General features: G+C 40.9%; 1 protein-coding gene across 5 annotated transcripts in view; it reads right to left on the reverse strand.

Annotated features, from left to right (window-relative positions):
* KANSL1 (KAT8 regulatory NSL complex subunit 1) overlaps positions 1 to 13497 on the reverse strand; it is a 179811-nt gene that overhangs the window by 10866 nt on the left and 155448 nt on the right. For all 5 annotated transcript variants that reach the window (XM_055408116.2, XM_055408114.2, XM_088829183.1 and 2 more), the window contains one exon: positions 7406 to 7577. In XM_055408116.2, coding sequence (XP_055264091.1) covers positions 7406 to 7577 — 172 coding nt within the window. The remainder of the gene's footprint in view (positions 1 to 7405; positions 7578 to 13497) is intronic.

Here is a 13497-nt window from a genome sequence, read left to right on the forward strand (position 1 = left end):
CAATGCGGGAGACCCGAGTTTGTTCCCTGGGTCAGGAAGATGCTCTGGAGAAGGCAATGGCACCCTACTCTATTACTCTTGCCTGGAAACTCCCATGGTTGGAGGAGCGTGGTAGGCTACAGTCCATGGGGTTGCAAAGAGTCGGACACAATGGAGCAACTTCACTTCGCTTCACACATTCATGGGGTTCTGGCTCCCGGGGAGAGTAGAGGATGCAATCAATCTGAACCAGGAGTGGGGGGCACAGAAGAGAGGGCTGAGTGACCCTTAACAAGCCCAGTGTACTGTGGCGGGCTCTGTGCATCGGTCACCGTCCTAACAACTCCACTATGCATGACTATGCTCCTTTTAATGACAGAAAACAGATTTAGAAAGATGAATTAACTGTCAAGCTTACACAGTTTAATAACTAACACGGTGTACAAGCTCAGTTGTGTCTGACTCTGAGACTCTATGGACTTCAGCCTGTCAGGCTCCTCTCAGCCCATGGGATTTTCCAGGCAAGAATACTGGACTGGGTTGCCATTTCCTCCTTCAGGGGTTAGAAAGGAACAAGCAACATTCAAACTCAAGTCTGTAAAATCCTAAAACTCACACTCTTAGCCACTACATCATGAAATTATTCTTTGGCCCAAAGAATTAAATGCTTAAGTGTGTTAGCTGCTCAGTCGTGTGCAACTCTCTGTGATCCCATAGACTACAGCCCGCCATGCTCCTCTCTCTGTGGCATTCTCCAGGGGACCTTCCCGACCCAGGGATCAAACCTGGATCTCTTGCACTGCAGACCAATTCCTCACCATCTGAGACACCAGGAAAACCCAGAGAATGGAGCAGTTTAATTCTGAGGTGGAATCTGATAGTTCTCAAATTATTCCCAAGTAAGTGAAGAGTATAGACTATTTTTCAGAAGAGTTCTGCAGTATAGCAAAAAAACTCTTTCCTATAGCACAGACTATGTATTTCACGACACTTCAAAGAATAAGACACATCTCTGGGAACAGTGCTCTCTTGTGAAATTTTTTCCATAATCATTCTTTCTTTTACACACTAAAAAACAAATTCACCTAGCACAACCCTTAAAATAAATGATCAATCAGCTTTCAGCCAGGCCAAGGATATCAGAGCTCACTGTACTCCTAGCCCTTAGAGCCCGCCCAAGCCCTTCAATAAAATGGTTTGATTATCCCACACCCCAAAGGTCAAATGTTAAAAAAAAAAAAAAAATCTCCCACATAATGAGTTTAGAGGTATTAAATCTAATTTAATTAAATTTAGGGGAATTTTAATTAATTAAAAATTCTTTGCTCATAGTAGTTGGGGAAAAGGGTATACTGGAAATAAAGCACTGTCTACAGACATTCTGAAAGCTGGGCTGAGTTCAAAGGTATAAAGAAGGCTCAAGAAGAGGGGGAACACCTCTTCTATATCCCAGGACACCCCCTGTGTCAGCAGGAGAGTTACTCCCACTTGGCAAAAGCTGGTTTTTCTTATTTATTTGGTCTTTTGGGGGGCTATACCACATGGCATGTGGGATCTTCCCCAACCAGGGATTGAACCCATGCCCCCTGCACTGGGAGTGTGCAGTCTTAACCACTGGACCATGAGGGAAGTCTGCATAGGCTGTTTAATGGAACTACAAAAGCATAGTGATTTTATTCCTCCCACTCTTTTATAGCGCAAATAAGTAGTTCTGAACACAGGTCCTGGTTCCATCACTGAGTAGGAAGATAGAGCAAGAACAAATCACTTGGCTGGGCTTCAGCATCTTCATCTGTAAAATGAGGCAGCAAGATCTGATCAGGGCTGGAGATACCCTATCACACATGTTCTAACTCTCTCTCACCTCTTTTGTCTGCTGCAGGCACAGGCTTATGGCAGTACTCTCTCTGTTGTACCCCAAGACCTTAGACCCGTCTCAAATAATTAATCTATTATAAATCAATCTCACTAAGCACAAGAGAGAAAAAACATTTATTGTTATTGCCATTTATGTTACTGCTAGACTAGATAACTGGGAGAAGGCAATGGCACCCCACTCCAGTACTCTTGCCTGGAAAATCCCATGGACGGAGGAGCCTGGTAGGCTGCAGTCCATGGGGTCGCTAGGAGTCGAACACGACTGAGCAATTTCACCTTCACACATTGGAAAAGGAAATGGCAACCCACTCCAGTGTTCCTGCCTGGAGAATCCCAGGGACGGGGAAGCCTGGTGGGCTGCCATCTATGGGGTCGCACAGAGTCGGACACAACTGAAGTGACTTAGCAGCAGTAACAGCAGCAGATTAGATGACTACTGCACCTCTCAACTCTAACGCGCTAAATTAATGACTTTTCAACTAAAACTCCACTCCTAACCCTTTCCCCACTCCCATTTAAATGCTCATAAGTAAAAACTTGCACAAGTATAGACCATTACCATGTGCTCTGGAGTTGGGTATTAAGCAGAACCAAGGGCAACTTCCCCTATAAAACCCACTGAATAAGCTGTTAGGGATAACAAACTGTTTATGGGACTTGGGCTACTATACATTGCTAGAAGTTTGCTGTATTTTAGCAGCTTTCATATAAAAGTGAAGAGAAACCCAGTTAAATCCTCCCAGTGAACAAAAATGACCTCTTAGGAACTGCTAGTCTGAGTTCATGCTCTGAGTAGTAACACCTGGGATCCACACAGAGCTACAACTCTGAAAACAGACACAGAGGGCCTGAAAGTAAGCAAAGAGTTAGTTATGAAAATGGAAGAGAACAACATTTCAGCTAGCGGACTCCACACATTTCACATCTGCATAGGCAATGGCCATTAAAGTGGTATTAACCAGACAGGAGGGTACAGATCCTTAACCAGGTCAATGACAAGAAACATCACCTTAGGTTACTATTTCCTCAAACAGAAAGAAGACTTTAGCTTCAGGCCCGCCAGAGTCTGACATTCCATGATCCACCATTTTCTCAAGCATACTTTCTCATGGTGTTCAGTCATGCTCACTTCCTCCTCCTGCTGGTAAGTTGCAGCAGCCTCACGGATACAGCTAGTTGTCTTGGCAAGCTCTCTCAAAACAGCAGAGCTCTTCAAGGCCAGCAGGTGGTGCTCTTATTAAGCACAAAACTAAGTCAACATGCTTTTCCCCAAGGTTATACATCCTCTATTTCAAGCTACAGTTTAGCTGGCTTGATTAAATGAGGTAATAAGGAAACAAGCTCCTGTTTCTGGAATAGTAAAGGGTTGAGTGAGTGAAGTCGCTCAGTCATGTCAGACTCTTTGCAACCCCATGGACTGTAGCCCACCAGGCTCCTCCGTCCATGGGATTTTCCAGGCAAGAGTAACTGGAGTGGGTTGCCACTTCCATCTCCAGGGGATCTTAACCCAGGTCTCCAACATGGCAGGCAGACACTTTGCCTCTGAGCCACCAGGGTAGTACTAAAGGGTTATCACACCCTAATGCCTCCACCTTCCAGCCAGGGAGCAGTTCCTAAAAGGAATGGGAGCGGCTAAGGTGTGGTAAAATGGGAGATGAACTCTAGGATTAAGAGCTGCAATTGGTTCCCAACAAAGTACACAGACTGGCTAGGGAAACATCAGCAAAACTACAGCAAGTGAAAAGCTGGAAGTCCTGCCATCTTTAAATGTATTCTAGAGAAGAATGGGGTGGCCCAGAGGTCAGGTTTGACCCACCCAGTATGCTGGCTGCTAGTCTTCACTATTACCCTATTATACACAAAAAGATCTGGGGAATCTCCATATTTCAGGAGACACTATTCACATCTTCGTGGCCCTGGCAATCTTCCAGTTTACAAATGTGGCATTCTGTATTCTGAGTGTGGCAGGTGTGTGAATCAAGTAAAAAATCCCAATAGTCACAATATTAGACATAATAATTCGGTCCCTGGGTCGAGCCACAGAAAGTCTACTGTATTCATAGGCAGATACGTTAATGATCGACTTGAGAAAGTAAAAAATATATATACTATTCTCCTTTACTGTCTCATAAAGAGAATTTAATGACCATCTCTCTTGTCCAAACTCCAATGTCATGATTAGGATATATGTGTGTGTGTGTGTGTGTGTGACTGACAGAGGGAGAGAGGAGTGGGGAAAGGGTGGAGGTGGGGAGAGAAGACAGAGACAGGCCGGAAAATAAGGACCACAGGGACTACAGAATGATGGATCAGGAGATGTCAGGCAGGGGTCTTGGGCATATTTAGGTGATGGGAGAGAGAATTCACAACTATGCAAGGTAATACTGTTGACAAAGCAATGATCAACATATTTATCAGCTGATACTGATTGCAAGGAGATCCAACCAGTCCATTCTAAAGGAAATCAATCCTGGGTGTTCATTGGAAGGACTGATGCTAAAGCTGAAACTGCAATACTTTGGCCACCTCATGCGACGAGTTGACTCACTGGAAAAGACTCTGATGCTGGGAAAGGTTGGGGGCGGGAGGAGAAGGGGACGACAGAGAATGAGATGGCTGGATGGCATCACTGACTCTGTGGACATGAGTTTGAGTGAACTCCGGGAGGTGGTGATAGACAGGGAGGCCTGGCGTGCTGTGATTCATGGGGTCGCAGAGAGTCGGACACGACTGAGCAACTGAACTGAACTGATTCAACAGGCAAAAGATCTTATCAGAATCTTAATATAACTATATAGGCTTCAGGCTTCTTTATTCAAATATGAGACCATGCAATTCAACACTGTAATCTTAAAAGAATAACTCAACAAATGTTCTTGGTATCTCTACCTGGAGCTGCAGCCTGGAAATGGGCAGAAATCGGACTTCTCTTAATAACCTGGCTGGGGAGAAGCATGAATTATAGTGAAAAGGAGGACAGGAATTAGATTACCTGGGTTTAAATTTTGGAGCCTGCTACATCAGATATGTAGCCTGAGATAAACCACAACCTCTCTAAGCCTATTTCTTGATATGTAAAACTGAAGTAACTTTATAAGATTACTGAGAAAACCAAATGAGACAAGAATAAGAGAAGTGCATATAAACTATAAATGCTATACAAATAATATCTTAAGTTACATAAGCCATAATCCAAATGGCAGGAGAGGGTAAAAGTCAATGACTCTGGAATCTAAGCACAGAGGAAAATGGTTTAGTGTTTTCCATTCATTATGCTCTAAAGTGTATTTACTGCTCCATTACTCCTGATCTAAACCCTTGCCTAGTTCATATGTTTCAAGTTTTCTAAATATTTCCACTCTAAGGAGAAGTCACATGGCAGCAAGACTATTACACCATGCCCTTTCTTACAGTTGGAGAGAGTCTTAATAATAAGGCTTGAGGAAGCTAACAGATTTAGATGACCAAGAAAGAATCCAATCATTTGAAGAACAGATAAGAAATCTGAGGGGATTATGGTCATCTAATGTTTGATCAATTACAAGAGGGGATTTTCTAGGATAGTTTATCTGCAATGACTGCTTTTATAAATATAAATAAAGTTTCATTTAAACAGTCACACCCACCTCCTTATAATAGTCTACATACTGGTTTTGTGGTACAAAGGCAGAGTTGCCTAGTTCCAACACAGACTAAACCTAGACAGTATGATCCAAAAAGCCCAAATTATGTGTCCCTTTAAGAAAAAGATAATATAACACTCATGCTAAAAACCTGATTTTCTTTGCATACCGCTAAATTTTACATCCAACATAATTCTCATTCCCCAGACCCCAATTTTTGTTACCCTCCTTTCAAAAATGTGTACAGACTATCTGTAAGGTGCTATGAAGGACAGAGTAGGGAGAGAAACATAGTCCCTTATCCTCAGAGAACTGAAGTATTCTGGAGGTTGGGGCCAGATTGGGAGATTATCTGCAAACCAATGAAACCAATCCAAATTATGAAAACACTGTCTTCTGTAGTCTACAGAGTAGTTTTCAAAATTTTTACTCATGAACTCCTCACCATTTGAAATGTAATTTTTCTTTATTTAGAGTTTTTTTCTGGCCACACTGAGAGGCTTGTGGGATCTCAGTTCCCTGACCAGGGACTGAACCTAGGCCCTTGGCAGTGAAAGAGCAGAGTCCTAACCACTGGACTGCCAGGGAATTCCAAAATGTAATTTTTAGAAAAATTATAAACTCAGGACAATTACAGGCTTCCCTGGTGGCTCTGTGGTAAAGAATTTGCAGGACACACAGGTTCAACCCCTGGTCTGCGAAGACCCCACATGCCACAGAGCAACGAAGCCCCCTGTGTGCCACAACTATTAAGCCTGTGCTCTAGAGCCCAGAAGCCTAACTACTGAAGCCCACATGACACAACCACTGAAGCCCAAACTGCTCTAGAGCCTGTGTTCTGCAACAAGAAGCCCACATACCACAATGAAGGGTTAACACCTGCTCACAGCAACTAGGGAAAAGCCCATGCACGCAACAACAAAGACTCAGTGCAGCTAAAACATATAAATAAATTATATATAAAAAAGAAAAAAGACAGTTTTTACATATAAAAAAAGAAACTAAAATACACATTAAAAATATTTTATACCAACACCCTGGCATGTTAAAATCTATTTCTTCAATCAGACTTCAGTCACAGTAAAATCTAATTTCAGTTATCAAGTATTTTTAAAATTTAAATACGGTATAGTTGATGTGCAATATGTTAGTTTCACATGTAAGTTATTAATTCTAAATGTAAGTTATTATTCTAAAGTAACAGAAAAGGTAGAGGATCTTGCCATACGTTATATACAAAAAAAAATACTGTACCTCCATCTTCATTATTTATTCAAATTTCCTTTTACTTAACTCCCACAGGATTCTTCTTCAGGAGCCATGAACTCTGAGATGGTTCCTTTGGTGTCCCTACTGCCCAAGGTTTTTATACTCTGGGGGATGGGCAAGACCCACAGCAAGACTCAGTATGGATAAGAGGAGTGACTTTCTTTTGTGAGGTGTGAAAAAAGCAATTATGAAAAGGGAGGTGGAAGAGAAAATCAGCAGACATAGAGGCTTATCAGGTAGATCAACTTTAAAAATAAAAAACAAAAACAAAACCCAGCACATGCGAACTCTGAGGATCTATGCTTGTGCACACCTGAGAAAGCAGTCAGGTAACCATAGTGTGTAACCCCCCCCACCCCCGTATGAAGACATTCTCCCCAAACAATGCTGCCCATGCTGTTTTACATCATAACACAGGCAACTGTCTCACCCTCACCACCTGAAGCCTCAGGGTGAAATCTCTTAGCAAGCTGTAATGTTTCAGTGGCACATTCTGGTTGAGGGGATCTGTTGCGCACAATGTGCAAAATCCTAAGAGAATATTTTGTTGACAGTAATACCTGGACAGTACCTAGACGGTACCAGAATCTTGGCCAACTATCTTTCAGTTTGAACCCTTTAAGTCTCACTATTAGACTTCATGGAACCTTTCTTACCATCTGGAAATGCTAGAACCGGGTGAACACAGGAGTCCAACTGGGATAGGCGTTCCAACAGAGGGGCTTCGTAGTGGATTTCTGGAGGCATGGTGCTGGCACTGCCTGAGCCGCATAGCGCGCAGGAAGGGTTCACATCACAGCCAGAACGCGCTGTGCTGTTCCGGTGAACCTGGGAAAAGCCAAGTAACACTCGATTCAGGGTCTGATAAAAACTCAGCTCCCCATTCAGTATCCCAAAGATTCAAAATTCCCTCTCTCTAGCTACATATATGACACAGTTAACGAAAAGTTTGATCAGTTTGTTAAAAGATTTCCATTTCTCCAACACACTAACCGTCAAAGTAATTGAGTAAATCAAATCCACTTCTTCTCCAATAAAGAGAACTAATTATGTGAAGCCCATTAAGTGCTCACTGAGAACACTTTACAGTACCTGTATGTTTCTACTACCATGATGCTTTTCCACTATCTGCTACAGGGAATAGCTGGCTCCAGATTTCTAGGTAGAACATGACCTGCCCTCTTCAGCAACTTCATCCACCAAGAGCCTTACCAACCACACCTTTCCTGTTCTTTTCGTATCTCCAAAAAAAGAATTCCAGGAGGCCTGAAACAACATGGCAAGTTTCCCTGGGCTTCACTCAACTCATTAGCTGCTCTTTAGCCTAGCCTAAAATCTACTGTTATAAAGTAATGAAAATGAATATGGTATGGTATGGTGAGTGTTCATACCCATAGTCTTTGTGTTAATTAGATTAATTCCAAGGGGATAAAAACAATTTTAAGTAATGAAAATGAATATGGTATGGTGAGTGTTCATACCCATAGTCTTTGTGTTAATTAGACTAATTCCAAGGGGATAAAAACAATTTTCATTAAACTTCTTTTGTATACATGTGGACACAACAAGAAATAACCTCCCTAGTTAAGTCCACAGTGAAAAATAATCTAAGTCTTCAAACAATGTAATTCTGTTTTGTTTTTAAATGATAGGATTTTTATAATTTTAGGCTTTAAACTTCAGGTCATACTGAATGCAGGATCCCTAGGTTCTAGTGTTAGGATTTGGCATTTGCCAAATCATGACCAGGAGAGGTCACCTGGGTAGCATGCAGTCCTAGAAGAAATGACTTGCCTGTGGAATGACACTATGACATGGGATGCTAGGAGCAAGGGAGTACCAGAATAAAGACAAAAGGTTAGCACCGAAACTCTGCAACGACTGCGAGAACTACATCTAGTTTCAGAAGCACACACTTCTCTTGAAAGCTGTTTGCCTTCACGGACGTGCACAGAAGAAAACAGACTGAGAAAAAGACTGAGAACAATTCAGTCTTTATCAACCTTCCTCAACTGCCTCCTCCTTGCAGTGACATAGATGGGTGGTATTCAAATAAGGCCCTGTGAAGGTCAGACTGGAAAACTTACACTAAAGTAGAAGAATTCTAGTAAGCAACAATTGTCTCTGAAAGGAAATTACACCAACTAAACATACACTTTTGGTAGACAACATTAACTGGTCCTGTTTTGGAAAAAATACCTTTTGCAACCTATTTAAACCAGGGCTGGATTTCTGGGGGAGATAACATTTTGAGGTAGAAGAGGGACCAACATTACCAGGGACAAAACCCAGAGATCACCAGTAGATGAACGGGAGAATTTAGGTAATTAGAATCCAAAAACTGCACCAAAACTTTAAATATTGACTAGATTAGAAAAATATATAAAAATCAAAACAAGAAATAGTAAAAGGGAGGTATATTTTCTCCTCATGAAGTAAACCATTACATGAACTAGCTCTCCAAGTGGGCAATGAACATTCCATTTTTTTATGGCTAGAGTGTATCCCTTAAGTCATTAAGAGACTGGATGTAAAATAAAAAGAATATGGCAAGAAAAACAAACTAAGAATAAAATTAAAGTAAAAGCTGAAATTACCAAAAGAAAAAATACATGACAGAAACAGCAAATTCAAGAACTGCTCTTTTGGAGTTCCCCCTTGCTCTTCCCAAACCCACCTCAAGAAAGGGGTAGAAAGGATACAGCAATTAATTACATAAATGGTAAGACTGACCTAATGAAGAGAAAAAGGGAAAGATAAAAACATGTAAGAACTTAAAAAAAGCACTGCTGCTGCTGCTGCTAAGTCACTTCAGTCATGTCCAACTCTGTGTGACCCCACAGACGGAAGACCACCAGGCTCCCCCGTCCCGGGGATTCTCCAGGCAAGAACACTGGAGTGGGTTGCCACTTCCTTCTCCAAAAAGCACTAGCTAAGTGATAAACCACTTAACCACTGGATCAGCAGGGAAGTCTGCTAGTATAATTTATTAAGAGAAAATTGGGGAACTTTTTGAAGGATAGTTTGGGCAACTTTAAACACACAGAAAACAACATGTCAAACTATACACATGCATTTTATTAAAAAAGAAAAAAACACCAAAAATAAAAACAACCTACGTTACTCCTGGATATCAAAACTATTTGACATTAGTGTATCAATTAACACAATTTCACCTGGCCATTCAACATTTCTACTTAGATGTCTTAAGAGGCAACCAAAGTCTTAAAATCCCTGGACTCATCCTAAACTCCACTCCCTCCTCATACCCCAAAACCAGTCATGAAATCCTGTCACCTCTGCCTTCTAAAAGTATCCAAGATCTGACCACTTTATATACCACCCTCAACTGCAGTTCTCATTTGGGTTTCTTAAACAGTCTCCTAAATTGGTGTTCCTGCTTGCCCCTCCCTTCAACTATTGTGTAATCCTGTTTCACAACCTAATCAAACGATGATGCAGTTCTCTGCTCAAAACCTTCTGATGGCTCCTCATCTCACAAGGAATAAAAGTCAAAGTTCTCGCAATGGTACACACAAAGTCCTATGCCATCTGTTACTTCTGTCCCTTCTCTGACTTCATTTCCCTTTCCTGCGTTTCTCCTAGCTCATGCCACCATGCTCTGACTTACCCCCTGCTACTTCCCCAAAATGGCAGGCAAATTTCCTGGATCACAGACCTCCACAGTTGGCCCTTCTATTAGCTCCAAGATTATTCCCTCACCTCAGGTCTTTTTCTCAAATGTCATCCTCTTAAAAACAACTTTTATTTAGAAACATACAAGTGAGAAAAGAGACTATTCTTGACTGTGACAAAACACATTCTGGAATATGTTTAACTGACATTTTAGGCACAAAGCTTAAAGTTATTAATTTTTAATATGCTACAAATTAATCTATAATCAAATTCAATAGGCTTTTGGTACAGAGGGAGAAGAGGCGAATGGAATTTAAACCAACTACAAACCAGAAGAATAAATGCTAAGGGGGAAAGTTCCCAGAAAATTTCTGATAAGCAAAGGCAGAAGGGAGTGATTTGCTGATCACATGTTAAAAGTATGAATGAGGGATATCAAAAGGTGGGATGGGGGAAGAAGCGAGATTCCTACTTCACATCAAAATAAATCCCAAAGGTAATAAAAAGATTTAAATTATGTTTATTAAATTACATTATTAAATTATGTTTTAAATTATTTATTAAATTATTATGTTTAAACTGTAAAAGAAAAAACATGGGGCAACATCCAGTAGTTAGAAGTGTGAGCAATGGGGCCAGGCTGTTTGAGCCCTAACTCTGCTACTGAGCTGTATAAACTTAGACAAGTTACTTAATGGCTTCATTCATAATAACAGCTGCTTATCTGACAAGGCTGTTGTAAAAATAAAAATCATTTACAATAGTGTCTGGTCTCAACTCTGTTACTTGTATAGTCATACAAAATACACTTTTCATTTATAACTGAAGAAGGGAAAAAAAGGACATCAACCATAAAGATCACTGATATTAAATCCTAGCTTTCATGTTACTTGTGTGACCCCTCAAATTTATTTATCTGTTAATAAAGGATCAATAATGCCAATTTCATGGGACTGTGAGAAATATGATTTTGCAAGCTGCTAAAATACTACACAAGTGCTAAAGAAATTAATGTATGTCAAAGTTTCTCACAAAAGCACTACTGACACTTAGAGCCTGATAATCTTGTTGTGAGGAGCTGTCCTGTGCACTGAAGGTAAGCAGCAGCTTCCCTGGCCTCTACTCACAGTGCAAGTAATATCCTCCCTCCCACCTCTGTGACAACCAGAACTGACCACGAGGTCAAACGTTTCCTAGGGGGGATAGGCAGGTCAAGATCACTGGGAACCAGGTGGCTCAAATTACGATTATCATTCTTAGTAAAATTCAAAGCAGAGGCACCCATTAAATATTAATAGTGAGAAAGAAAAAATGCCTCAAGACTACATCAGTCAAGGTGAAAGGACTCAAGAGCAAGAGTGAAGAGGCTTCCATGAAACAAAATGGTAACTAGAACACAGAAAATAATTTCAATGGCTTGAATAACTCAAATATGTTTAAAGTGATGACTTCACAATCATACACACCATCCCCTCCACAAAGACTTTATTGACTCTCCTTGGAAGACAGCAGGAAATCAACTTATTACTTGAACACTGGTAGATAAAAGGATATCAACACGAATCATGCTTCCCCCGCACCCCACAGACTGTACTTAAGAGTAAACCAATAGTAGAAAAGGGCATTTTTCTCTTTAAAGACATAGTCTAGCTAATAAACAAAGAAGAAATGGTATGAGTAGAACATAACTTCAACTCCTGATGCAACAAGAGGGGTCCAGGCAATGGCCACTACTGACTAATAACACGAGAGAGATAAGATATTACATTTCTTCTCATGCGAGTGCCCTTACCAAAACAAAAACCTAGATTTAAGTTTCTATAAGCAGACTCGAATGCACTAAAAGTAAGAGATTAAGGAATATACAGAGGGATGGATATAATGGTAAAATGTGGTCAATGCTAACAGCAGAATCTAGGAGACAGAGTTTGCTCACTGCAAAATTCACACAATGATACTATGTTTGGATAATATTGTAATGAAATTTTGGAAAAGAAAACAATGACCCCATAGAATTTCTTCTGGCTATGATGGATTAAGAATGATCTTTTAGCCATAAACTAGAAAACCAGACAACACACAGGTTAAGACGGAAACAAATGAGGTGGCCTGTGACTGTCCCGGCTTTCTGCCTGGAGGCACAACACAGACTGCTCAGCAGGTGAGGGGTTCCAAGCAGAGCGTGATGGTTCCACTGAGTTGAGGAAACAAACTCCCAGAGACTGAGGTGCAGAGGCTCAGGTGACGGATAACCATGAGGCAGAATTCTTCAGAAGAGGAAGCCATACAGAAAAAGAGCTCCAGAAATCATCATGAGATTCCCTCAAGTATTCGTGGAATACTAAGAATACTAACGTACAGAGTTAAACTTCATCAGGTCAGACGAAGATCCACCAAGGAGCTACTGAACAGTTCCCAAAGCTCACAGTGGCAGAGACTTCCCCACTGTGACTGGTCAAGTGGCATGGAGAATTCAGAAAAGACCCCAGAAGACCAGGGTTACTCTACACTCTCCCTAATAAAGGAAAACCTGAATCTCAAATAACTTAGCTGCCAACAAAACAAAGCCTCTTTAAAGGAAGATAATATAATCTCTGTGCTTCAATCATGTAAAATGAAATGTCCAACATGCAAAAAACTATTTTAGATAAGCCAAGAGGAGAGACAGTTACACCACGGGGACACAGTCAGAAAATGGTAAGTCACAGGATAAGTAACTGGAGTAACCCAGTTTTCTCAACAAACAAATTGCAAGGAAAGGGGGTATGATGGATAGCTTAGAGCTAACCAACACTCTGAGAACTAGAACAGCCAGATTTAAAAAGACAAAAAAGCAAATATAACTTTAAGAGAGAAATGTTAAAACAATGACAATACTGAAGAGCCAAAATTCCAGAGGGGGAAGATGCACTGAAGTGTTGAGCTGCTTCTTTTTGGGGACAATGGGTGATTTCTGAGTGATGCTTGGAATTTGGTGCCCTGATGGAGGGTCACTTCTGGGTAGAGACATGAGCAGAAGTTCTGATGATTTTGTAGGACTGAAGGGACAACTTTAGAGACTTCAAAAGCCAAATTCCCAGTGAAAAGAAAAAACAGGAAACTACAAATGACA

Source organism: Moschus berezovskii, chromosome 20 (genome assembly GCF_049115385.1).
Source record: "Moschus berezovskii isolate FMDL1 chromosome 20, NW_MosBer_1.0, whole genome shotgun sequence".
NCBI classification, from domain to species: domain Eukaryota; kingdom Metazoa; phylum Chordata; class Mammalia; order Artiodactyla; family Moschidae; genus Moschus; species Moschus berezovskii.